Below are 27,177 nucleotides of genomic sequence, written 5' to 3' on the forward strand. Positions count from 1 at the left end.
GTTCTGGAGAATAACTTTTACAGCTAATCGTTTGGAAAAAAGCCAAGAGTTCTGATGAAGAAAACAGAAGCAACATCATAGAATCACAGAACATCTCAAGTTGGAAAGGATGGGTAAGTGTCATCAAACCCAACTCCCTCCTCCACACAGGACTGCCTAGAACTAACCCATATCACTATCAAAAGAAATTGAAAACAATTTCAAGATATTGCAGAAAATGTCATGCTAGCTTTCTTGTAACCAAATCTTACAAGCTATATACATCTGTATACCTCACACAGAACTTCAAACAATGCATTAATGAAAAATATTGATATCAAGCTTGACCACTTTTATAAGCCAGTATTGTCTCTACCATATTTTTTTCACTTTGCATTTTAAAACTAGTAGACTGTCAAGAGTAACTACAGCCATATGTATTAATACAAAGTAATACACAGAACTATCATAAAATACCATTATCTCAATTACATAACACTCTGCTCAACAGTTTTCTGCACTTGATGAATGGTACTAAAAATGTGTGCATGTTACAAGATCTAATTTGAAACCAGAAAGACTTTTTAAAAATTTTTTCTCTGCTTTAAACTCATTGTGTCAGAAAGCTATGGTTAATATAATGTCTATAGTCTTCTCAAAATCTCTCCTTAGATGACCATATTTCTCATAACATTATGCTTGGGAACATTACTGTGCCATTCATTGAAATAAATCTGTATTCTCCCCAGTTATTGCATGCTGGTTCAGGTTTCTCAGATTAAGTTTGTGTATCTCAGACCTCTCAGAAACTAAATTGGAACTGCAGGAGAAACTCTTCAGGAAACTCTGTGACCCAAGAACAGGTCCAAACACAAAAAAGTTGGGTTTTTTTCCTATCAGTAAGATTCACACATGCAGAAATAACTTCTTGAAATGGTGCATGCAAGTGCTCACTGTATCTGCATGGCAAAAATAAAGCAGCACCTACAAAAAAACTCTTAAAACCTGTTGAACATGTCTTGACACTAAGATTAGCTTAGGGCTCTGAAGGGCCCTTCAAAGCCTCTACTAATGATACAGAGTCCAAGTAAAAAGCAAAATTAGATGTCCAAAACTAGCTTGCAATTCTGTACCAGAGAACTAAAATTCTAGAACTAAGAGGTTTTGAAATTAAAAAAAAACAAACTAAAATTGACTATGGTTTAGGGATCTTTCAATTTTTTTTTCCCTTTCCATTCTTTCATCTTATTTCAGAAGGAAAGGAGACAAAATTTACTTCTCAAATAAAACTCAAATATTTCTATCAGAGACCTACAGCATGTTAAATTCAGGAAGATTGATTTTATATCACATGCATAATGTTCAATGGAGTAGGAAAATATAATAAGGAATTTTTAAGTCAAACCTGAAGAATTTTTGTTACCTTATTACCAAAAAAGCTGCTGTTTGTGGAAAGTTGAAGTCAAAAAGAAATTATTAACACAAACAAAAAGGCTAGTCAACCCTAAAACTTAAAGAAAAAAAATTTCTGAACCAGTTAACTTTACACTGCTTACAAAGCTATGTTTAACACTTCTGTATCTGCTGGTTTTTCCTGACAATTTGGAAAAAATAAAGTTTTTCTTTCATACTTCAAAATACTGTTGACTTTATTTACTGACAGTTTTGTAACTCTATGATACACTGTCTTTAACAAAATATTTAACAGCTTACCTATTTACTTTTCCATTGTGATCAGTTAGAAGTGAATGAACAAGATTATTCTCAAAGAAAATTAAAAAAGCCTAGGTAATTATGCAGACAGGTGTCATACAGATATGCATGGCCTTATCTCCAGTAGCTCATAACACCAAATATTGTTTTCAAAAGGCAATGGAAAACATTAGAAGAGGACATTAATTTCTGTTAATAGGCAGAAATTTCCACAGGCAAAGCTGTGGAAATAGTGTGAGGAGGTTAACATTAAGTACCAATATATCCCTAATGTTGCAAAGTACTCGTTTCACAAATTCCCCATTCCAGTACAGGTATAGCTATCAGTACAGACAGAATTTATTATTTTGGAAAGGCTGTTCTATGTTGCTGTAGAAAATAGCTGGGCACATAGCTTATGAGCAAGGAAGTGTAAGAGAGGGGGATTATTTTCACATTAGCTAAACAAACAGTACTGTGAGACAGCACTGCAAAAGCCAGTGAAGTATTTTCAGCAGAGGAGGTAAGATTCTTGAGAGGAAGAAAGCAGGGTGTAGCACTAAGTGATTCCATTCCCAGACAGGCCAGAAGTCAGAGATATGGTACACACTTTGAAATCAGTTTCTATCAGTAGGAAAACTAAAAGCCATACACAACACCTTTTGTTCTCTCTAATTATCCACGTGCAGCTTTCATGGTCCACAGATGCATAGAGTTTTCCTTCCATCAAAGGAGGCTGGTCTTTCAGTGTAACACATATCTTATCAGGGGAAAAGCACACTTTTATGTCATCCTTAGTGATGCCTTCAGGAACCTGAATTGTTATTGTCACATCATCTTCAGTCTGCTGCCAGCAATAGAGAGGGTCTACAATTGGAAACACACAGAAAAATCCAAACCAGATTACAAATGCTGTCTTGGAATCCAGAGTGTGCAAGGCTGGGAGATAAGGAATAGAAGTTTGTGGAAAAGTGGAAAATAACTTTTACTGCGAACAATTTACATAATTACTGCTAACACAATGGAGAAACACTTTTTTAGCTATCAAGTTCATTTGTGTCCCTTGCCTAGAGAGCAATTTATATTCATGTCCACAGACATTAACCATTAGTAAAGTTTAATACAGCATTACAAAAATTATAACAAAACATTCTTAATACCTGGAAAAAATAATAATTAATAATTTGTTTGAAGGGACATCAGGTGCAGCGGTACCGAAAAGCTACTGCATGCTCAGTAGTGTACGACATTCATAGCTGTGAACAATTTTTTCTTACATATTTTACCAGAAACTACACTGACTATTCAACAGAAATTATTTTAGATGACCAAGTAGCCTTCATCTATCTCAGTTGATGGAGATAAAATAAAATTGCCTATTCAGAGGTAGTGAGTAACTTTTGCTCCTGGTTCTTGAATCTGCCATAATGTCCATCTTGACTATTAAATTGCTTCAAGACATGGCCTTTTAAGATAAAAGTTTATACAAAGGGAAGGCTATGAGAGCATGACTGGGCAGTGCACAGATGGTCACAGAAAACACAGAGGCATGAATTTTCTGAAAAGTAATCTTGTACATGCTACCTTCCTATTTAGAGAAAAAGTAAAGTACAAAAGTAAAGTAGACCCTTTGGAAGCTTTCAAGATGCCACAACACAAGGTTCTGTAAGCTTCATGTCTTTAACTGTGACTCTGGAAGGACTCAACATCATTGCCTGTTACCACGAGTTTACTACTGCAATGGATCAACCACTGGTGCTACGAATATACTTCCCAGCAACTACTAATATCTGAGATACGAGTCTTCAAAATCCTAAACTTTGACACAGACTGTATCTGATATGAGAAGCCTTAATTTATAAGAAAACTAAATGACACCAAAAAGTAACCTAGACTTCCCCTGTCTTCAATATAGCCTTCTTATAATGTCAAAAACATGCAGATGAGACTATGAAGAGCAAACTAAACCCCAAAATACAGCTGTAAACTCCTATATTGTTGTAAGCTCCTATAAACTCCTATAGTTTTATTGCTACCATACCTTGTTTTATTTTCTGATATCTATTATATCTGCAATTTCATCTAACCATGAAATTAAAATTACAGATGATATTAGGTGTAGCAAATGACAAATTCTGTCTTAAGGACATATGGAACTTCACTCTAAACTGGGAGTTCAGATTTCAGTACTTTCTCTACCACTAGATTTCTGTGCCATGGTAAGTTTTCTAAAGGTATTGCTGCAAACAGCATACCAGATTTCCAGGCTCTGACAACACTGTATGTGCACATACATGCAATAAATGAGCTCTGCTAAGAGCCACACAGTGCTCTTTACTGTGTTTCTTCAATTACGCCTAGCACACAACTTGAGAAGCTCTTAAACCCTTAAAGCATTGTACTAGCTAATTCAGTTGACAGCTGCACAGACACTGCATTATGGTGCTCAGGATTACAGAACTTCTGTGTCTCATGACTTATAGAAAGCAATTTTGATTGGATAAAACCTTTAAAATCAGGTCCAACTGTTAACCTAGCACTGCCAAGTCCACCACTAAAACATATTCCTAAGGACAACATCTACATGTCCTTTATATATCTCCAGGAATGGTGACTCAGCCACTTCCTAGGCAGCCTGTTCCAGTGCCTAACACCTTTTCAATGAAGACATTTTTGCTACTATCCAATCTAAACCTGCCCTGGCACAACTTGAGGCCATTTCCTCTTGTCGTCTTTACATACTTAATTTTGTTTTGATCTTAAGAAAAAAAAGTATAGATGCCTTTTGTTGAAGTTCACTATTTTTTCTGAACTGATTTCCCACTAGAGACAAGACAATCTTTTACAGGATCCCCATTCTTTAAAAAGAAAAAATACTTTGTTTTGGGTGGGGGTTGTGGGTTTTTTGGTGTTTATTTGTTTGGGTTGGGGTTTTTTTCTGTTTGGTTTTGTTGATTTAGAAAGGCAGGAGTAAATTACTTATCAGAGAACTTTCTGAAAAGTAGGTACTTGGTAAATTCAATGGGTGCCACACCAACTTCTCTAACCTAGGAAGACTGGCTTCTTGAGTCTTTCAGTCAGATGCCTAAATTTTGGTGCTGCCTGAGATATCCAACTCCTATCAAATACTTAGTATAGTGCCATTTGCAAAACACCTTTTTCCTTAGGAGAAGAAAATTCTTCAAGTGTGTCTTTTTGAAAAAAAGCTTCTGACAGGTTTATGGACGATACAACTTCCTGCAGTGAATGCAAACAAAAAAAAGCCAATTTGTTCTTAAAAAAATGCAGAAGATAGCTATTAAAGAATTTATTGTTAAGAGTTTCCAAACAGATGGTAAACTGACAAGCTATTTTTTCAACCAAAAGAGACATCAGCATATGATAACTTGCCAGATAAGTCTTACCTTTCTTCTCATCTGTTGCTTTTGCATCATCATTCTCATCATCATTCTCTTCTACTTTGTCATCTTCATCTTTCACAAATTTGAATGGCTTGTAGGAAACAATCATTAGACCATCCCCACTCGGCTCTATTGCTGCATAGTGGGGGACTGATTTACCTTGTAAAACTCTTCTTTTAAAAATTTCATATCTATGATTGCCTACAAAAAAAAAAAATCCATTAGTGGTAATATTTTTTAGAAGACATTATTATGTAAGAGTATCAATACACTTAAAAATACTAAGCAATTTTGGAAGCTAAACCACAATACCATAGTTTGAAAAGAAATTTCTATTCTGTTTCCCAATTATTTTTTTTGCTCTTTGGTAATAGAAGAGTGGTAGATATGATATCAGACAAGGCAAACACTTTCAGTTGTTCATGTAAAGAGACATTTATGTTTTAAGGCTTTGCTTTGATGAAGCATAGATACAGTCTGAATTAATTAACTGCACACACAAGCAGAGTTTCAAGAAAAGGTAAGTGAACCAACAGCCCACAGATGAATCAAAAGATCATCAAAAAAGATCATCAAAGATCATCAGAGGGCTGGAATACCTTTTCTGTGAAGAAAGGCTGAATGCTGGGGTTGTTCAGACAGAGGAAGAGAAGGCTCTGAGGAGACCTCATTGTGGCCTTCCAGTACCTAAAGGGGCCTACAGGAAAGCTGTGGAGGGACTTTTTACAGGGTCAGGTAGTGACAGGACAAGAGGTAGTGGCTTTAAACTGGAAGAGGGTAGATGTAGGTTAAACACTTGGAAGACAATCCCTCCTGTGAAAGGTGGTGAGACCCTGGCACAGGTTGCCCAAGGAAACTGTGGTTGCCCTCCTCCTGGAAGTGTTCAAGGCCAGGCTGAATGGGGATTTAAACAGCCTGGTCTAGCGGGAGGTGTCCCTGCTCATGGCAGTGGAACTGGATTGGAACTGGATGATCTTTAAGGTCCCTTACAATGCAAACCATTCTATGATTCTGTGACTGATTCATACACCATTCTGATATGTGCAATATTCTTTAAAAGAAATCAAAACTTATTTCTGTCTTCATAAGTAAAGTTTGCTTTGAATTCTGTTATTTCTATCTCTGTTGACTGTAATTAGAAAAACTTTGTTCTTTGGAAATGGTAGAGAACTGGCAGGATTTTTGAAGGATTTTTATGTAAAAAGTTTTGTCCCATGAATATTTTTTTAAGTTATTAAAAACCCTATAAAAATGAATTTATGAAAATATATATTACAAATTATAACAAAATTTTATCTTAGTGCTTTTTTTAAGCAAGGGTCTTCAGTATTACTCATTTAATTTTTCTTACAACCCATAACATTCAGAGGTTTCTTTCTCTTGTTGAGCTGTCCAGAAAAGCAAAAAGAAATTTCATATAACTTTCTGGCTTTCTTAGAAATATTTCCACACCCAAGGTTCTAAAAGCAGACAACATGAATGAAGCCACTCAGGACGATAAAACAGGTGCCAGTGCTGCAAGGCATGTCCTATGAGGTGTGCACCTAAGGACTTTAAGCTTGTCTTTTTGTCCTTTCTTGTTTGGAGAAAAGGATGCTGAGGGACAACCTCATGGCTCTACAGCTTCCTAGGGGAAGTGAGGAAGACTTCCTGACCTCTTCTCCCTGGTGTCCAGTAAGAGTGCATGTGGGAAGAGTTCAAAGCTGCAGCAGATGAGGGGTTCAGGCAGGAAGCTTTTGTTTACCAAGGGAGTGGTCAAAAACTGAAGCAGGCTTTTCAGAAAGGGCAATGCCCCAAGCCTGTCAATGTTTAAGAGGTATTTAAGCAATGCCCTTATGAACATGCTTGAACTTTTGGTCAGTCCTGAACTGGTCAGGCAATTTGACTTGACAGTCACTGTAGGTTCTCTTCAACTGAAATATTCCTTTACATTCTCCTATCTATAGCATGTATGGATATGCAGGAGACAATGTATGTAGAAGACTAAGGAGCATTTGGATAATAACATTGCAGTATGCAATCAACTGCTTTAGTTTTAGTTAAATGACCTTGTTTCTAATAGTATAAAAATTACAATTTTTTGAAAATAATGAACAAGACCATATTATACTCTTCCCCAAAAGGTAAATTAATTTAATCCATACATCTTTAAATCAGGCACTCAAACACAGCATGTTGTATCCTTTATGGAAATCAAGATATTCAGTGTATGCATATATGGTTATTTTTAAGATATAAATTACCCTTGCCACATCTTATTAGGATAATATGTTAATTAGTAGCTATTACTACACTAATGATTTCAACGTGTTAGACTAAAATTAACTGAATCACTTAATAGTCATTCATTTTAGGAAAAAAACTAGAATATAGAGTATTTACTTTTCATGCTACAAGTCTTATATTTAATTTATATTAATTCCAATCCCACAACACTGTTAATGGAAGCTAAAAAAAAAACCAACAAAAACCCCAGAATATAATAAAAAACCCACCATATGCAGCTGTACATTTTTAGAAGTACAACAGACGTTAGTTAGAATTAACTCTGTACAACCCTGATTTTACAAGATCAAGCTAAACAGGAATTTCATAACATCACAAAGTAAAGTGCTATCTTGTTTTCTCATTACCTTACCCATACATGTATTAACCTTTATTTCTTCCTGTGTAATCTTTTCTGTCTTCCAAATATGCGTAAGAATTCAAATCTATAAGCAGTAGACTGATCGTGAAATCTAAGAAAAAATTACCTATGTAAAATCCAAGCTGAAGTTTTGAGGAAAGGAACCTGAGGAACTATCAACTTCTAAGAGAAAAATAAAAGCATTAGTTTTGCAAAAAAAAAAAATTTACTCACCAGTAATACAAATGTAAAACACTTACCCTCTTTGCTTATTTCTGCAATTGTAACCCATTCCAAGGTCGTATGAAATCCACTTCCTTTTGTATCCAATTCATCTTTTTCTACCCTAAGCAGCAGCACAGCTACTGAATGTGCATTGGATTTTAGAAATGAAACACTGTGTACTATAATAAATGGACTTCCTAATTCTTCATTAAACACAATCTAGAAGACAAAATTGTAGTAAAAAAATCAGATAGTTAAAACTGGAAGTCTTGTTCTTTCTCAGAAAGCAGTTAAAAGACATTCACTGAATGTAGAACCAGTTAAAGCTTGTTTCCCACAAACCTCTCTGCCAATATGAAGCCATGAGTGCTGTATTTTTAGTTCCTCTTCTGGGCTAAGAAGCCACTCTTCTGAAATGCTTTTCATTGTTATTGTTTATATTATAAAATCATTATAAGAAGCCATTAAGTACAGCACAAAGATCCACAAAACTGTGCAAATTAGGTCAGTTTACTACTTAAGTAAGTAGATGTACAGAAACTGAGGAACATAATAGGATCCATAAACACAGTGTATCTACTGGGGGAAAGAAGATAAAAACAGAAGAAAAAAAGAAAAGAAGATTAAAACTAAAGAAGAATAAACCAAAATAATTAATCCAAACAGCAGAGAAGAAGAAATGGAACATTCCTTATTTTCTAGAATACATGAAAACAAAAGAATAAATTACAAGGAATTCATTGTACAGGGGTTGAAGGAGTGTAGGCTCAATCCAGCCATTGGCACTGAAACCTGATAGGGGTTGAGGATTTATGGGGTTGGGATGTAAACCACTGAGTGCTCTAGATACTCAAAAAGTGAACCTAAATAAATGGTTCCAGAACCTCAACATATACATGTTTCTGCTATATTGACAACTCCAATGTAACTTATATACCAACATTCTCACACTGAACAGAATGAAGAAAAGAAAAAAACAAAACTAAACAGTTGGTGCTTTTTACCAACCACCTAAAGAACAGGATGACCAATTTCCCAGTTATTGGACTCTAAAAAAAATGCAGAATGCAGGGGAGGGGAGGGGGCTAATCCATCATGCTAATCCATCCTTCAGGACAGATATTTGAGGTTCCTGTCAATACTATAACTTCCTTGATTGCTTTATAAAATGGTGGTATAGGACACCTGGCTGCTGGACACTTCTACACCTATAAGAAATGCAGGAATAAGAATTATTTATTAAATGTACACTTCTTAAATAAGTTATTTCAAGACTTACCTCCCACTTTTCAGATACACTGCTTCCACGCTTGCCTGATTTAATTAAATACAGTCTTCCTGTACCATCAGAGAGAGTAACCCACGTGGAAGATGAGAAGTGCATTGAGGCACAAAGGCGATTATCATAAGCTGTCAAGTCTGTAGGTAGCCTGAAAACTTCTCTTGGTTTTTGTAGAGCAGTGTCCTATAAGCAAACAGTCAAGACTTTCTGAAGTATTTATCAATTTCAGTAAGTATTAAAGATAAATTAAGAATTAAGAATTTCAGTAGCAATTCACTGGGGTTTTTCTGCAGTTGAGCATATTTGGAGATAAGTGGGTAGCAAGCATCATTTCCACACAGGTACAAAAGGTGGTGGAATTTCACCAATCAGTTGGTTTCTGCACAAGTGTTCTATAATTTACATTAGATACAAGACTTTTAGTTTCTTCTCCACTAGGATTTCAATATAATTAATCACTTACTTTAAATAATTCTAGACCTAGCAAAAAAGAGGAGACTTTAATAGAGATGAAAGGCACTTAATTGGACTCAAAACTAGTTCATAAAAATTTTAGCTTATTCTCTTGGACAACTGGCATATTGAAGATGTTACATCATTTCTCAGCTTTCCTAGAGTGGTAATTTTATTCAGTAAGTTAAAGAAGCAATAACAATGATTAGCTAGTACAGAAAAACTTTGCAAATAACTTTTCCATTACATTATGATTGTACTCTGCATCAGGATGAATTTGTTTAGCATACTCTATCAGTGGCACACTGCAATCTTATTTTTTAAGACAAACTACTAGCAAGGGTAGTTTTTGAGCATGAATAAACAAAAACATGATAGTGAACTAAGTGTACAGATGTTATAATTTTCCGGTGAAAAATAAAGACATATGGATTTTAAAAGACTATACATATCATTAAATTTTAAAAGCCAGTATTTCCTGCTGCGTAAACTTTACACATTCAGTCTGATTAAGTAAGAGCAAAATGAATGTTAAATTACCAATTTCATTTTTATTTCTAGTAATTGTTCTCAGAAGCCCTGCTTTAGTTCTGTGTTGCCTTCTTCATTTGCTGCTAATTCTAAGAGAAGAAAGTGCTTTTGTGCTGTAAATTGGATTTCCAACTGTTGTCACTAAGTACAAAGGCATGCCTCCCAGGATATCTTGTAGGGATTATTCTTTATCTTGGGCCTTCACCCTCACACACAGCCCCTTCTTTGCTGAATAAGGTTTTGTAACTCTTTATTTATTGTACTTTTATTTGGCTTGCAGACTGCCAGTAACTCCCCTGCAGGTTTAGGACTACAATTTACCTACTTTTTATGAGCTGAAGTAATCTTTGAATATCTAAGAGTGTAGTTTGGAAAACTAAAAACGAAACCCACCAAACAAACAAAAAAAACACATGTGAAAAACAAACAAACAAAAAACAAACAACAAAAAAACCCCTCTGACTCCACACTGTTCAAGCTGTGTTGATGGGACTGAAAGCATCCCTGATGACATTGACCTGCCCTATGGGCTGAAGACATTTAAGTCCTGCCTCCCTGGAAAAAAATGCAGGGGGGAACTCCTCACAGTATTCTAGTACTAAAAGGGCAGCTTCAAAGAGGACAGAGGCTCTGTCTTCACAACAAATCAAGGGGCAATAGGTAGAAGTTACATTAGGACAGGTTTTATCTTCACATAAGAGAACTTTTTTACAGTAAGAACCATCAAGTACTGGAAAAGCTTCCCCAGGGACACGGCAAAGACCCCACCACTGGAGGTTTTCAAGATGGAACTGGACCACATGACCTTTTGAGGTCTCTTCCAACCTGGGCTTTTCTATGATTCTAAAACAGACAGTGGACACTAACAATATAATTTAAATAAATATTTATTTATTCACCATGTTGCCCCTTATATTGATTCACACACTTCAGGATTTGATCTGAGGTCTCCAAAAAGGTCCTCCAGTAATAACAAACAAAACTAGTTGCCATTGTTTCTGTTCTGTATCTTAATTAACATTTCTTATGAAGTTATGGTCCTTTTCCCTCATCTCACAGTTATATATATAAATATATATATAATAAATAAAACAACATTAAATACAACAGGTTTCATAGATTTTTTGCAAGCTAGTGTACGTATATATATGAACAAATAACTAGTCATCTCTGGATAGAGGCATCTTACTGGCCTTTGCAGACATTTTTCCCTTTTTAAATTAAATCTATATTATATCCAACAACAAATAGACTATGCTGAGAATATAACTATTAGCTATAGAGCCAATTAAACTATTTTTGTTTTATTTAACTAGGCTCATTTCCAGACAGTCGATCTACAGTTATGTTACAAAATCCACAACTCAGAAAATTCTTCCTGGCAGAAAGGAAATTCTTCCCTTGTTACTAAAAATCAGCATTATTGTTACTAAAATGAAAATATATTGAAGTATAAATATCTTTTTTAACATAGAAAAGCATAATTTGAAAGGAAAACATTGCAGGGACAATTCTGAACTTATCTTCAAGTATGTGAAAGAAAGCACAAATGAATAAGAATATATTTTTGTACTGAAAACATGGGGGGGAAACAAATATTTATCTATTTCTCTCTCTTACTCTAGTAAGGGTAAGCACAAGATTAAGTAAGGAGAAAGTATCAGCTTAAAATGGTATCTCATTAAGGCCTTGAAATTTCAGCCACAAATTATTATAACATTTTATAAGAATCTCCTGTCCTTCTATTTCCACTCAAGTAATGGATAGTTTGTGGGGTTGAAGGAGTCATCTCTATACATACTTAATTCTAATAGAAGAAACTCATTCATTCTGATCTATGAAAGAAGGCAGTCAAAAATACACATAGAAAGCACCAAAGTTCTCTGCACTTGTGCATGTGTATGTGACACAGAAAGAACATATTATTTATGCATAAAAAGCATGGCATGGCCTCATTTGTTGAGAATCCTATAGTTGAGGGGATTTCAAATTCTTCATATCTTCCAGATGTTATTAAAGTCAGATATTAAATTAAAACATGTTCAGAAGTAAGCAAGAGAACAGAATTTCAGTAAGTATCATTTTAATAAGCCACAGCAAAGACCAGATGACAAATAGATGGCCTACTTGAATTCATATTAGGTATTCCTGTATACTACTAAAAGGCACAAGGGCTTTTATGAAACTTGCAATGGAAATGATGTAAATTTGATTTTTAATTATTGGAAGCTCAGCTCAGGGTTACTTTGTAGCTTCTGTCTCATCATTACACCTCTTGAACTATTCTACTGAATTATAACAGGGGCAGGGAGAATGAAAGAATTTCAGAAAAAAAAAAAAAAAAAAAAAAAAAGCGCAAAACCAAAACCAACCCATAACTCAAACAAAAGAAACAAAAAATCAAGCAAACACTAGATGGAGAGTTCTGGTTTCCTCAACTTTTACCTTATGTTAAGGCACCACTGAAAAGCAGTATTTCCTAGAATGGAGGTGTCCATAGAAACTAGCAATGACTTGTGCCTAGGGGAAAAAAAAAATCAAAATCCCTTGCATCTTAGCATGGAAAGAAGCAGCATCAGCTCTGTTAGCAGCGATTTACAGAACTACACTACGTAACACTAAAGAATACCACACTTTTGTCAACCTTAAAATTACTCTTAATGAAAGGTTCAAATAGTTTTGGATGGAATGTTAAAAAAATAATTTTAAAAAAAGTCAACTCTCAACAATTTCATCTTCTAAAGTTTACATGAAATTCATCAACACTGAGCAGGAATGTTAAGCCTCAATATATCTCCTGAAAAAAGTTAAAAATAATCTCTGTAATCTTCAGTGCACATTACAAAGCCTCCCTCTCAACAGGCAAGAAATTAAATGCTCCTCCTATTCACAACTTTCCTGTTCACTAATTTAACTCCAGGCATTTATTAGAACAGCCTCTAATCTGTTCAACAATTAAAATTATGGACTTACTTAAAGCCGAAACAAAACCTGCCCTGAAAACTCTTCTGTACCAGATTTGTTCTGAATATTTCTCTGTTCAGTAACTGGTTAACAGGGACTAATAGTAACTCCCAAATGCAGCTGTAGGAGGGAATGATGAGATATTATATATTATGCTACCAAGAACTTGCTAAAACAACTATAATCATTTTAACAGAGTCAGTTTTACTCACTGTAATTAGGTTTAAATCACAGAAACACAGTTTCTTTAAAACAAACTAGATGCAGCCTCTTGTCAGACCCAGTTCTTCATCTCCCTTCATTTCTCTGTGGAAATTTTTTCATTTGTTTAACCATTTTTCACTTCCACGTCTCTCTGTTATCTTTTCCACTGGCCTTTAATTCTAGCTCTGCCCATTTCTGTACTTCTTGACAGCATACTCTGCTTCCTTTGGGCCTGTCATTCTGCTTGTCTAGTCCAGATTTCATCCAGGTGCCTTCACTCCTACAACAGCTCCTTTGTTGAGAGAAGGATTTAACCTTTCAGCAGCTACCCTGCCCCACCTGCCTGTGACATTAACCATGATTTTGAGCCTTCCAGGAAGCCCACATTTCAAATTTGCATAAAAATTCTGAGCAAGGTATTATCTATCCTTTTTTCAAGATGACATCTTTTTTTGCAACTTAAGTTGCAGGGGTAATTAGTGATTTATGTGTAACACACTGTGCTGTATTACAATCAAAGCTGTAACCACAATAGAAAGCAGAACTAATTATATGTTAAAAAGTCTGTGTGGTCTTTCCCTTTGGATTTAGAATACATATGTCACCCTGTTCCATCTTCTGCTTTAAAGACTAATGCTAATTTTAATTGTGCCTATTGCTAACTTGGAAGCTACACATGATTGAAGACAGTATTATCTATAACACGTTTGTAATATATACAAACAGGCACATATATATATACACACAGGCACATTTGTAAAGAGACACCTTGTTGGTGCTTCTAAATACAAATTCCTTTTCATATATATGCAAACATGTTTCCTTTGCAGAACAGCACTGCACTGTGCATTAGGACACAAGATGGAAGCATGCTCCTGTGAAACTGAAGCCTGGAACAACACATTAACCAAGTGCCATTTTCTTGCGGATTCCAAGAGACTCACCAGTCCTACAGAAGAATATTTATTATTTCAATTTACTGCAAATATAAATGCAAATTACTGCCTGTTGTAAAATCCCTTATCTAGTTTATCTGCTAAGGAAGCAATTCACACACTTTAGTGCCCTCCTAATACAAGAATGTTTTGGGTGTCTCTGATGTGCTGGCAGTGGGGGTGTCTGTGAGGAGAGGCCAGAGCTGCCCAGTGCTGCACAGAGCCCCTTCCACCTGGCTCCAGTGGAGAGCTAAGCTCTTCAGAGAAGAAGGTTGTGTGGAGCAGAGGTCAGTCTGTAGACTTTGGAGACAACAGTGAAGCAGGTTGTCCCCTTACAGCCTGTGGAAGATGACAGTGAGGCAGATAACCACACTGCAGCCCACGGAAAGCCCATGCCATACAGAGCTCCTGGTAGGAGCTTCAAGTAACTGTTTTTCATCATCTATGCCAGTTTTAAGTGGTAATAAATTAAATCTATTTTCCCAAAGCCAAATCTGTTTCACCCATGATGGTAATTGGTAAGTGACCTTCCTGGTTTTATCTCAATCTACAATCTTTTCTGTCTTATTTTCTCCCTGTCCTGAGGAAGAGGTGGAATGAGAGAAGGTCTGGGTGGTTGTCTGGCAGCCAGTCAAGGTGAGGCAACCATAAGGAAAAAACACCAAAACAAATCCCCTGCCCCCAAAAATAGAGATTGTGGCAAATAACTGTTCAGAGAAGGCTTTCCCTGACAAACTTCTGTATTTTAGATGTGCCTACTGGAAAACCAGATGATCTCAAAAGATTTGAAAGAAGTCTCAGGAGATTATTAGTTTGCTAAAGGCTTCAACAGCTTCTATGCTGGAATAATGGAATTGTTTTTCACCATCAGTTTTCAGCCTACCATCCTCTATAAACCTGTATTTCTTCAAAAATCTAGAACTATCATTTCAGGATCTTTCTCAGCTTAGGTCTGGCCTAGTAAATTTCACCCCCAGATTAAATCACACAGTCTCAAAAAAAAATATCACATATCACCCTATGTTTTCTTTCGTACCTCAGGATTACAAATCAAATAGTACTGTGACAGTATTTTGCTTTCTACACATTATTTCTTAATGATCAAATACTGCAATTGCATGTACCAGAAACGTGATGTCCACAGAGCCATGTCCTTTCTGCTCCATAATAATACTTTTGTAATGGAAACTACTGCATCAATGCATTAAAATGGCTCAGAAGAAATAGCAAGTTTGACTACTTAAGAATCAGTATAAAAGCAGAGAACTGTCATGTTTCTCAGACTTGGCCTAGATTGCTGGTACCCTATTTCAAGTTTGGTCAGGGCAACCAGCATTTTTTGGCCTCCAACGAGCTACTTGTCCATAAGGGCTTACATTTCTAGTTAATGAGTACGGCTTCTTTCTCCCCTAATGTCTGCCATGATTGGATTTACAAATTAGCAAACATGAAGAAATGTAGGGGAGGAACAGTTGGAAACTAGCTAATCCCCATGTCCATCTTCCACAGGTGGAAGAAGATACAACTTTACTGCAACACTAAAGCAATATTTTTTATGAAAAAATGGCAGAAGTCTCACTGAAAATCCTTTCATCCTTAGCAGTGAACTGCATTTTTGTAAATCTACCTGTGTTCCTGGCAACAGCAGTTTTTGCATTTGAATCCTACTTGCCATATTTTACCTTATCTACCCCCAATGTTTCAAACTCAGTAGTTTTTAGAAAAAGTTTATTCTTACCAGAGTCACCGACAGATTCATAACCCTTCCAAACTGATCAACATAGTAGACGTTATCCTGGAACCAGGAATCAAGGTGAAGATAATTGTACATGCCAAAAGCACGCATGTGGTCAAGGGTATATTGATCATCATGAAGTTTCACTTCTGCTACAGCTGGAGAGAAAAAAAAAATACTATTTTACCATTTATTTCTATTTTAAAGTTCAAAATTATAATTTAAAAAAGAATTCTTCCATCCTTAGTCCACAGGCCTAATTTATATGAAGAAAAATACATTATGTATACATAATTCAAATTTTCACCATGAAGGTCACCCATGCTGAAAGCCACTGCAGTGATTCACTGTGATCACATAACTGTCACCATTGGTAGTGGCCAACAGTGGTGGGTTGACTCTGGTTGGACATCAGGTGCCCACCAAAGCCATTCTATAATTCCCTTCCTCAGCAGGACAGGGGAGAGAAAATATAATGAAAGGTTCCTAAGCCAAGGTAAGGACAGGGAGAGATCACTTGCCAATTACTATCACAGGCAAAAGACACTCCTTGGGAAAAATTAATCTCACTTATTGCCCATCAAAATAGGGTAATGAGAAATAAAGCCAAATCATAAAACACCTTCCTCCTACCCCTTGCTTCTTTCTGAGCTCAACTTCACCCCAGATTTTCTCCACCTCTTACCCTCCAGCACTCAGGAGGTGGGAAATGGAGATTGCAGTCAGTTTCACATGCTTCTGCTGCTCCTTCCACCTCAGGAGGACAGGAGACTCAAGTCCTGCCATCAAACCTGCTCCAGTGTGTGCTCCTCCTGCTTCAGTGCCTGACAAACCTTTCAGTGAAGAAACTTCTTATTATCCAATCTAAGCACAACTTGAGGCCATTTCCTCTTGTTCTATTATTTGTTACTTGGGAGAAGAGATCAACCCCCACCTCACTCCCTTTTTAAGGAGTTACAGAGAGTTATAAGGTCTTTCCTCAGCCTCATTTTCTTGAAGCTGAACATCCCCAGTTCCCTCAGCTGCTCCTCATAAGACTTGTGCTCTAGACCCCTCACTACCTTTTCTATCCCCTTGATTAGCCTCCTAATCACTGCTGGTATTTGCAAACAAACAGTATTAATTCCACTTGGCTCAAATCATTATTCATATGCACCACCCAGAAGTGATTTCTGTACTTATGCAATTAGTAATTTACTGTTCTCCAAGATACTGCCCTTAAAAAAAGCTAGAAAAAGCTGGAATATCTACAAAAGACTGAGAATACACCTGTCAAAATGGAAAGACTCTTACCTATTCCAATTTCTACTTTAACTAGTTAGAATATTTTCCATTAATTTAAACTGTAAAAGAATTCAGAAGGATGTTTTAAAGCTGTCTGTACAATCAAGTTTTGTCAGAGATATTTTTCCCAAGCCAATGAGAGATATGAATATTCTGTAAACAATTACAAAAAAAACATATATAATTCAGAATAATTATTTTCAGTGAAACCAAGTACATGCCATCTACTTCCAGTAGAGCTACATTAACTGATCTTCTGAATTAGAATACACATGTGGAAATATGTAAAGCTTTTCAGCACAGAAGACCTAAAATTGTCTTATTTTGTAGAGTTTCCTATTTCCACTTCTCCCCCTCCACCCCCCTAGACATATTGCTACAGTCAGTATTGTTACTACAGCACATACAAATCATAAAAATAATCACAATTAGATGCTTCCTAAAGCAAATGTAAAACATCTCTCATCAAGATAGGTATAACATTCTGCATCAAAAGTGGCCAGCAGGTTGAGGGAGGTGATTCTCCCCTCTACTCTACTTTTGTGAGACCCCACATGGAGTACTGTGTCCAGTTCTGGAGTCCCCAGTGTAAGAAAGAACTCCTTGAGGAGAGCCACAAAAATGATCAGAGGACTGGAGCACCTCCCCCGTGAAGATACGCTAAAGAAGTTGGGGTTGTTCAACCTGGAGAAGAGGAAACTCCAGGGTGACTTTCTAGTGGCTTTCTGGTACCTGAACGGGGCCTACAAGAAAGCTGGGGTAGGGCTTTCTGCATGGCTGTGAAGTGAGGACAAGTGGCAATGGCTTAAAACTTAAAGGGGGGAGATTTAGATTAGGTATTAGAAGAAAATTCTTTACTTTGAGGGTTGTAAGACCATCAAACAGGTTCTCCAGGGAAGTAGTGGAAGCCATGGGGCTTCCTGGCAGTATTCAAGGTCAGGTTAGATGGGGCCCTGAGCTACCTGATCTAGTAGTAGTTGCCCCTGCCCAGGGCAGGAGGGTTGGACCTAGATGATCTTTAAGGTCCCTTCCAACCTCAGCCATTCTATGGTTCTACAATTTTAATAAAAGATGTGGAACGATATACTACCGATTATCTGACTTTAAAGTGACAAGCTCTATAAAAGAAAAACATCAATAAATTATCTGCCTTGAGTTTTTCAGTCTGCAGTCTTGATAAGCCCTGAATAGTAAAGGGTCAGGACTAGGAGATCTAAATCCCTCACATAATTAAAATAAGCAACTAATTGTTCATAAACGGAACTCAAAACCTGTAAAATTTTTAGGTGATTTTAAACCAGGAAATCAAACATGTACTATACTGTCATGAAACACTTCAAATAAGGTTGTCAACTACTTACAGAATGTATTCTGTATGTGTAACTCTCCCAAATATAAATAATTAAACTATTCCATCATTGCTTAATTGAAACCCATTCTATGACCAACTGAAATCTGTGCACAAATGCCATCTGCTATCACACACCGTATGCCCAGACAATTTATGGGAGATTTTATGCTAGGAAAAAAGCTCATTCCTTCCTTTCTACAGCCTTCCAGGTTCAAGTTTTCTTGATGGTCCTTAGAAAAATGAGAAGAAAACCAACAGAGCTGAGTGTAAAAAAAAAAAAAAAAAAAAAAAAAGACGAGAGAAGAAACAACAAAAAAAAGACTTTTTAAAAATTAAATTCAGGAAAAGGGAAGTTAATGTGAAAGGAAAAGAAGAAATATTTCAGTCAGAAAATTGCCTTATCCAGTCACATAGGTTTGGGTTTGTGTACTTCAATGTTGGTCAGGATTTTTTGGTTTTGTTTGTTTTGTGGTCGGAGGGAGGAGGGGAGATGTTTTCTGTATTGAGTTTTGTTTGGTTTTTTAAGTTTGGTTTGGCTTCAGCTTGGTTTGCACTGTTCTTGTTTTTTTTCTTTAAAGTTACAGACTAATTCACTAGCTTCGACATTTTGGGTTCAGTTAACAAGCAGCAGTTAATGACAGCTATTCAACAAAATGATACAAGATCTTACTCATGTTTGTGATTAAAAAAATCTGAACTACCAAAACCCATATAGATTCATACTCTGTCACACCAGAAGAGAGCAAATAAAGAGAATGCATAAATTAAATCTTGGCTTCCATTATTATTTCCCAGTAACCCTAGATAAGCATTATATTTCACATTAGTAGAAAGAAAATTATGCCACTTTTCTAGAACTGTATTTATCCTCAGCTCTGTGCTTAAAAAGTAATTTAACTCAAAATGGTCTGAAGATGATTAAGCAAAGAATTTTCATTCACACTGTCATTACTTAAAAGCAAAGGCACCAAATACAAAGGAACTCACAAGAATCAACAGAACGAGTAAGACTTCACTAAGCTAACTGGATCTTCCAGCAATTACTCTGCACTGCAAAAAAAAAAAAATCTCCTCTGAATAAAGAGCATCATCAAGGGACTTATACTTTAAATAAATATTGAAGTCCTATGTCTGCCATCAACCACTATAAAGAAGAACTGAGGAAAAAAAAGAAAACATGGGGGGGAAAAAATCGTCATGTTTTTGGATTTTCTACTGGATCAAAAACAGTAGAAACATTTCTACATCAAAACAAATTTTCTATACTGGAAAATCTGTAAATCAACTATGCAAACATTTAATTTTAGGGCATCAGATATATGCTTGTATGTCATACTTTGTTGTGCAATGCCACCCAGTGGAAGCAATTTAGTATTTCATATACACTTGGGGAAGTGATCATATAGACATTGGGGAAGAGATTACATCAATTTATTTTCTAGTATCATCATTTATTTTTGTTATTTTATGTTATTTTTGTTATCAGCATACTTTTTGTTATGCATTCCAATTATTCTAAACCTCACATGCTATCTTACTGCTGTGAAATTAGGACTGCCAGTCAGGCAGAACTCAAAATCCCAGGTCATTTGAGAGAAACACTCCAGAAATAGTTTCCTGGAAAACAAACAAACAAAATCAACTGTCTTCTTACACTCATCTTCCACATTCTACTACCACTTTTTTGCACACAATTGTGAATCAAACGAGAAATTAGTCATGCTGCCAGTGTTCCTAAATGTTTGACATTTTTTTGAGCTCCTTACTTACTCCCACTTTGAGGAAAGAAAATCAAATGCTTTGCTCAGTGACAAACATTAATTTAATAACCCACAAACTACCAAGTTATTCACCACATTCCTAGAACTTTTAATCTATAGGGGAAAGCAAAAGCCCTTGGCCTTCTCACACAGTACTGATTTCTTGTCCTGTGCCATAATTTGAAAAAGCCACGGCTCACACACCATCCAAGGTCTCCACAACTCAATCCATTACTCCTGTGCAACATAAGAGCCAAGTTATGCAAGGATGCCCTCACTATAACACAGATATGGACAAATGACACCAAGAACCAGAAGATTTCTGTACTATGAGGAAAACTGCCTTGAAGAAAGCAGAAAAAAATCTAGCAAGGAGAGAAAGCCAACTATATAGCCTCAGATCAGTCTGAAACAAACAAAACATCTATAAGATAGATACAGGACCTGGTTTGGTTTATATTTCAGGTTATTAACTGTAAAAACAAAAAACCAAAACACAACTAACGAAAAAATAATAAAAAGGCTTTCCACTCTCCAGTAAATCAATCCCTCTATACACACATACAGAGAACAAAGTGTTAATGAGTAATTATCTAGTAGGACTGCTGAGTAAGTCAGACTAAAAGGGGACAGGATCTTTGTGCTGTGGGAGTGGAGAAAGAGAACTCAGGACATGTACCCACCTTCTATCACACAAGTTACTGTGGCTATTATGTAAAATACCTGAACAGATGAACCGAACAGATCTATCTCTGTATTAGTAACTCCATGATTCAAATATTTTAGTAAAAATCTGTAAACCTCAACTATTTAGAGTAGGTGAATGACTGACTCTCACACACAGCTTGTTTGAGCAGACAGAACAAACTAAGAGACTGTACCTGCATTATGCTATTGCCATGTTTGACACAGCTGTAGTACACTCCCAACACACATACACTCACATCTGCACCATCTTTTAAAAGGTGACATGTAAATTACTTAAGAGTAAAAATGTCTAAGTACATAACAAAAATATTGCTCACTAAATTTTCCAGTCCTATCACAGATACACTTTCAGTATCACCTCAGTCTCATGCACGTGTCCTTCAATACACAATACACATACAACTTCCATCTTACTGCTACAGTTCACCACAGCAAACACACCATTCTCTTCCACTATTAGTAAGAGGTATTCAACACAAAACTAAAGCAACATATACCAGATAACACTAAAGAGAGGTATACTTTTCAGTAAAAATATAGAGGTCTGTATCAAATCATGTATCACTCTTCCAGCTTTATAAAAAACAATAAATTAAACCACCCTACTAAAGACCTAAATTTCACAAATTAATAAAGGCAGAATGCCTAGAGATTTCAAGAGGCATCGCTACAGCTTGAGGTACATCGTACCCAACATGACTTTGTGCTCATCATCTTCTCAGCGACTTAGTGCATTAGTAGACCAGAACCTTAACTCTTTATAATGCTAAGCAGACAAAGCAGAGTATGGAATGCACGGCCTGAAGATCCACCTCTGAACCATGGGCAGTGTAAGAAAACCAGCTAAGTTGCTGAAGCTTGTAGAGGATAAGAATTTAATACGTATTTCTCTAAATTCCACGTACTCCATCACACCTATATGTACACTGCCACTCTGACCCATGGCCTTACTATGAGTGCACAAGCCAAGACCAGATCTACCACACAGCTTTCCTCATTCATTTAGAAACCAAGTTCCCAGGAATAGACAGTTGCACGGCAGTGATTTAACAATCGTCAGAGACCTCGGCAGCCCATGAAGCCGCATGAGGCCGGAGGAGGGGAACATTAATGACAACATTGCAGACAATTACAACGAGAAAAATCGAGACGGAGCGATGAGTCTCTTGAACGCCCGCCCTTCCCGACAGAAGACAGGCGTGCAAGCCTCCCGGTACGGCGGGCCCAGCTTCCCACAGCTCAGGGCACACTTGCACCGAGAGCCGATGGGCCGGACCGGGGGATACCGCAAGAGGACGGAGCTTCCGCCATTGCCCCAGGGCCGACCGGGCCGCAGGGCCATGGGAAGGCCCAGCGGGCTCTGTCCCCCGCGCCACTCACGCCGTCGGACACACCCCCGCTCCTCACCCGCGTCGAGCCCCAGCTGATAGCAGGCCAGGGGCTCCAGGGACAGCTTGTAGCCCTCGAACTTGGGGTCCAAGAGGAGGCGCTTGGCCTTCAGGGAGCAGTGGGCCACGCCCGCCATGCTGCGGCTCCGGGACAACTTCGGGAACAAGCAGCGGCCCCAGGCGAGGCGCGGCAACTGCCGCGGGGCACCACGGGAAGGGTAGCCCCGGCACCCTTCTGCCGCGGGGCATGCTGGGAAATGTAGTCCAGTCTGGGCCTACCGCGGGCCCTGGAGCACGCCGGGAGTTGTAGTCGCAGAAGTGGCCGCACCGGCCCGGACTACGCCTCCCGGCGGTGCCTGCGCGAGCGGAGGGCCGGGCCGGACCGGACTGGGTTGGGCTGGGCTGGGCTGGGCTGGGCTGGGCTGGGCTGGCGGCCGGGTTGTGCGTCCGGGAGGAGACTCCGCCTCCTGCCGCTGGGAATCCGTGGTACCGCGGCGGGGTGAGCTGGGGGGTGAGTGGGCTTTGCCCGAGGTCGGGGCTGCCGAAACTTCTCCCTCGGTCCCGTCGCAGTGGGGGAGTCGCGGGGTGGGCCGGGCCGGCGCGAAGCCGAGCCGGGAGCCGCGGGAGGCCGAGCCTGGCGGACGTGGACTGCGGCCCGGTGACCTACCGGTCCCTCTGGCCTAGGGACACCGGGTGAACGCCGTGCCGGGGCTGCTGGGCAGCGGGCGAGCCTGGCTGCGGCACTGGGCCGCGGGGATGGGTAAATGGGACGGGGCTCTGGAAGTGATTGTGTGCAAATGGGTTTTGTGTTAGTGACACCGGGTCTTGTCAAAACTCTCTTCTGCTCTTTGTAGGTTTGTGAAAACCCTAGATTTCCAAAATGAATAAAGATGCCCAAATGAGAGCAACCATTAACCAAAAGCTGATAGAAACGGGGGAGCGAGAACGGTGAGTGGGCTTCCTGCGTGCCACTGTGAGGCCTCAGCTATTATCAGACAGGAGCTATACCTAGGAGTAAAGATTGAGTAAACTTGATTCAAAATTCTTCAGATCCCTCCGTGTGAAAGTCTTGTGGTGATACAAAGATGGGGTGGTTGGCTTATGAACACTAAAGCTTTCTGTTACTCTGGCTTTGTTTTCGAAAACTCGACTCCTCTAAAAGTTACCATTAAGCACAATTAGTTGCAGTTAAGTTTTGTTGTTTTCTGACTAAGACAAAGGGATGAAATTTTTCTTTTTGCTTTAAAGTTACTAACAATTTTGCATATTGTCTTAACAGCCTTAAAGAGTTGCTGAGAGCCAAATTAATTGAATGTGGCTGGAAGGATCAGTTGAAGGCCCACTGCAAAGGTAACAGTAGCTAAATAACTAATATCCAGTGTAATCAGCATGAAGACTTTACTTCCTAGTTCAATTTAAATGAGAGGCAAGAGGAAAGTACCCTTGGTAAATGATTTTGCATGCAAGAAAGAATCTTGGAAAAAAAAAAAAGTAACTTCTCTGATCTGAATCTCAATAAGGTTCTAACAAAAGTACTGGAATTTGTTCCCTAAATGTTAATGATGATGCAGCTTTTTGTTTGGAGAGGGATTATTCCCTTACCACAGGGGGATAGCAACCAAGAGAAAGGAAAATGGAACAAATGCAGTGGTACACAACTTAGGTGCTTAAGAGGACTTGGTTGTCTGCACACTGGAGAGAAAGAGGTGCATTTGTACGCCTGAGTACAATGCTTGAAAATAAGATATCTACTTAGACATGAGAAAATAAGCTGATGAGCCTCTACATATCTTTTAGTTCTCAGTTAAGTAGCATTACTACAATTTACTGACTTGTAAATTATGTTAAACCATTATAAATAGTATTTAAGCATTCAGGGATACTATTGCATGATGAAATTCCCCTAAAGGACATAAGAAATCCCTTGAGCTTTCACTTTAATTCTGATTTGGGCTGTTCCTGTCTGGCAGTTTCATGTTCCATTGCAAACTGTTCTGTTTGTAGGACTGAGTGTGCTGCATTGTTTTAATAGGTAGATTTGTAGAGAAGGCTGAAATCCTTGCAGTGGTCTGCCTGATGCCACTGCCAGAGATAACCCATTTCAGTAATACAGTTAGAAAAGGGATGTTCTCCTGCCTTTTCAGCTGTACACTTCATAATCTGCTAACTAAAATTATTTAATGTTGGTTTACATAATACTTGAAACTGTCACTGCAGCTGCTGAGAATGCAAATGTAAGTTCAGTTGCCCCTGTTAAGGGAATAATAACCTCCAATAGAAAGGATAGAGAGGGACTTGGGAGTGTTGGGGGTTTCTGTTGTTTATTGGGGTGTGGGTCTGCTCTTCTTGTGGTAGCTTGTTCTTGAGCCTCTTGCCATTGTGGTTTAGGGTCAATAATTGAACAAATCAGAATTAATTTCTATAGAGAATTCATCCAAGAAAAACAGTTTAGAAATAGTTCCTGTGATGTGAGTTCAGAAAACATACTTGGTGTCTTGGGGACAGTCAATCCTATGTACTGATGTATACAGTTAAAAACATTTATGTTTAAAGAAAATATCTTAGGTTTATGCTACTGACTTGAAGTTTCTTCTCAGCATTGACTTCTGCATTTTTCAGTAGTCTTCAAGGTAGTATAAGAATACTATTTAAATATTGATATGTGTTAAGCATAGAATGTTTTAATCCTACTACAGTATGTCTTAATCATAGCTTTTATTTTGCTGTAAATGCATACTTTTCTTTCAGATATGCTTTTTTATTTTGCTGGAATATATAGGGTGATGTTGTTTAAACCACTTAGGAAGACCAGTGAGTATTTACTACCTCTGTGCTCTTTCTTGTATGTTCCAAAGTCTTTCTCTTGGCATCATGCAAACATGTTTGAAAAGATAAGCAGACCAAATTGTGAACTCAACTTCACCTTCTCTAGTGACCTAGGCATGGAGGTTTTATCTCTTAATCATTGCCACAGGTTTTGTCTTCTAATGAATGGATTAAATGACTTGAAATATGTGTCTTGGTCTTCCCTAGATGTCATTAAAGAAAAAGGATTAGAGCATGTTACTGTTGATGATTTGGTAGCAGAAATCACCCCCAAAGGCAGAGGTAAGAAAATGCAAACATGGATGTGGTAGTACATTGATAAACATACCTACTTCTATTTAATTAATAGTTTGAAAGCAGCACTGTGAACTTTACCATGTTAGATTCAAGTAAATGTGTTAATAGTATGATACTAATTACAAATAAAACCTGCATTTGTACTGTGTAAAAGCCATTCAAATTTTGTAATGAGCTCTGTGAGTAGATTACTTTTGCAGGTTATGTTATTTAGTCATGAGTTTGTGTTTATGTTTCTAATTTACTTAATAGTCCCAAGAAAACTGGGTATGTGAAAGAGATGTTTTAAAATTATAATTTTTTTTAAGATAGAGAGTCACAACTAATTGTACTAGTGTAATAGAAAGTGGGAAGAGAAAAAGACATAGTATACAATATTGAAAAATGGAATATCTCAAGGAAATACTGTAGTCTTCTTTATATAATTCTTCTTGGACCCTCCAATAAACTTTGCTGTTGGTGGGGGAAACTTCTCTAAGACGTAAATAAAAATAGGTTTTAAAAATAATTTGCTGAAGACCCTTACTCTGTGGTCAGGGCTGAGATTTTTTGTCTTAAATTTGTGAAAAAAAAACCAGTAGAAAAAATAAAGGAAAAAAAAAGAAAAAAAATCCTTTCCCTCAGACTTTACAATTTGCTTGGCTATTACTACACAAGAAACAGTAGCAGCAGAATTCTTACTTTTGCCTCTTTTAAATGAGGAAAGTACAGATGTGCTATATGGAAATCAAGTCACTTTAGTTGCTCTAGGTATTAATGGAATTTCAAATACAAACAAATATAAATAGAACAATAGAAATAGATGTTGTAAAAGGCTGATATTGGCAGATTTTCCATCTTGTCTTTTTTCCTTCTTGCTTTCTTTTTTGTGTTTCAGCCTTGGTACCAGACAGTGTGAAGAAAGAATTATTGCAAAGAATAAGAACCTTCCTTGCCCAACATGCCAGTCTTTAACTTGGATGTTCATCTGGGATACAGTGGTTCTGTATTATGTCCATCGTGTCTCGATTGGAATGTGGTTTCCATACCTAAGGATGGAAGATCACTGGGGTTTTTTGTATGATGAGTTGAAGTTTCTTTTCACTGCATCATTTTTTTAAACTTGGTGTTATTTTATTAAAAAATACTGTGATCTTGTGGTTTTAAGGCTTTTCTCTTTATCAGTGCACTCTAATAGGATGTCACCTATTCCAGTTTTTAATAATTCATAATTTTGTATAGTTGTGCAGACTTGCTCAGGTATTCAAAAAAGAAGCAGGATTAACAAGCACATTGACTAGAAAGGTGTAGGGGGGGAAGTCTGTGCAAAATGGGATATATGTTTTTCCCTGAGTAGCTGGACAGCATGAAGTTAAGCCCACATGAAACTGTAGGTGGCATTCTTCTCAGTAGTGCTTTGCTAGAGAGTGAGTGGTTTGAAGTCTCTGACCTGCACTGCAAATACTCACTCAGTAATTCACACAAGGTTGAATTATTCAAATGAAAAAAGGCAATCAAATAATTAATCAATAATTGCTTATTTTCACATTTACTTTA

At 37.5% G+C, this 27,177-nt stretch overlaps 2 protein-coding genes across 9 annotated transcripts in view; one reads left to right on the forward strand and one right to left on the reverse strand.

Moving 5' to 3' along the window:
- NUDCD1 (NudC domain containing 1) overlaps positions 1–22,728 on the reverse strand; it is a 37,523-nt gene extending 14,795 nt beyond the window's left edge. The window contains exons 1-7 of one of the 7 annotated variants that reach the window (XM_071738215.1): positions 22,538–22,712; positions 18,798–18,892; positions 16,031–16,185; positions 9,203–9,388; positions 7,959–8,142; positions 5,076–5,273; positions 2,331–2,538 (exon numbers count right to left, since the gene is read on the reverse strand). In XM_071738215.1, the coding sequence (XP_071594316.1) occupies positions 2,331–2,538; positions 5,076–5,273; positions 7,959–8,142; positions 9,203–9,388; positions 16,031–16,138 (884 nt within the window). In that variant the 5' untranslated portion in view covers positions 16,139–16,185; positions 18,798–18,892; positions 22,538–22,712. Of the gene's footprint in view, positions 1–2,330; positions 2,539–5,075; positions 5,274–7,958; positions 8,143–9,202; positions 9,389–16,030; positions 16,186–17,320; positions 17,448–18,797; positions 18,923–19,649; positions 19,692–22,537 lie in introns of those variants that run through there. The other 6 variants (XM_071738213.1, XM_071738216.1, XM_071738217.1 and 3 more) reach the window with 6 other exon arrangements.
- A 163-nt stretch (positions 22,729–22,891) lies between these two features.
- ENY2 (ENY2 transcription and export complex 2 subunit) lies at positions 22,892–26,787 on the forward strand. Of its 2 annotated transcripts, none has more exons than XM_071738220.1 (5): positions 22,892–23,017; positions 23,373–23,466; positions 23,798–23,868; positions 25,552–25,626; positions 26,519–26,787. In XM_071738220.1, exons 2-5 carry the CDS (start codon positions 23,399–23,401, stop codon positions 26,593–26,595), a joined length of 291 nt encoding a protein of 96 aa, XP_071594321.1. In that variant the 5' UTR covers positions 22,892–23,017; positions 23,373–23,398; the 3' UTR covers positions 26,596–26,787. The 2 variants fall into 2 exon arrangements, with proteins under 2 accessions (XP_071594321.1, XP_071594322.1); XM_071738221.1 differs by lacking the exon at positions 22,892–23,017 and adding an exon at positions 23,024–23,278.
- Positions 26,788–27,177: the final 390 nt, after the last annotated feature.

This window comes from Heliangelus exortis, chromosome 2, assembly GCF_036169615.1.
Source record: "Heliangelus exortis chromosome 2, bHelExo1.hap1, whole genome shotgun sequence".
Lineage (NCBI taxonomy): Eukaryota > Metazoa > Chordata > Aves > Apodiformes > Trochilidae > Heliangelus > Heliangelus exortis.

Bases quoted from the DNA above. Each gene is read 5' to 3' on its own strand.
- ENY2 (XM_071738220.1), top strand. From the start codon at position 23,399: ATGAATAAAGATGCCCAAATGAGAGCAACCATTAACCAAAAGCTGATA. The intron at 23,467-23,797 runs GTGAGTGGGCTT...TTGTCTTAACAG, and splicing joins GAAACGGGGGAGCGAGAACG to CCTTAAAGAGTTGCTGAGAG. The intron at 25,627-26,518 runs GTAAGAAAATGC...TTTGTGTTTCAG, and splicing joins AATCACCCCCAAAGGCAGAG to CCTTGGTACCAGACAGTGTG.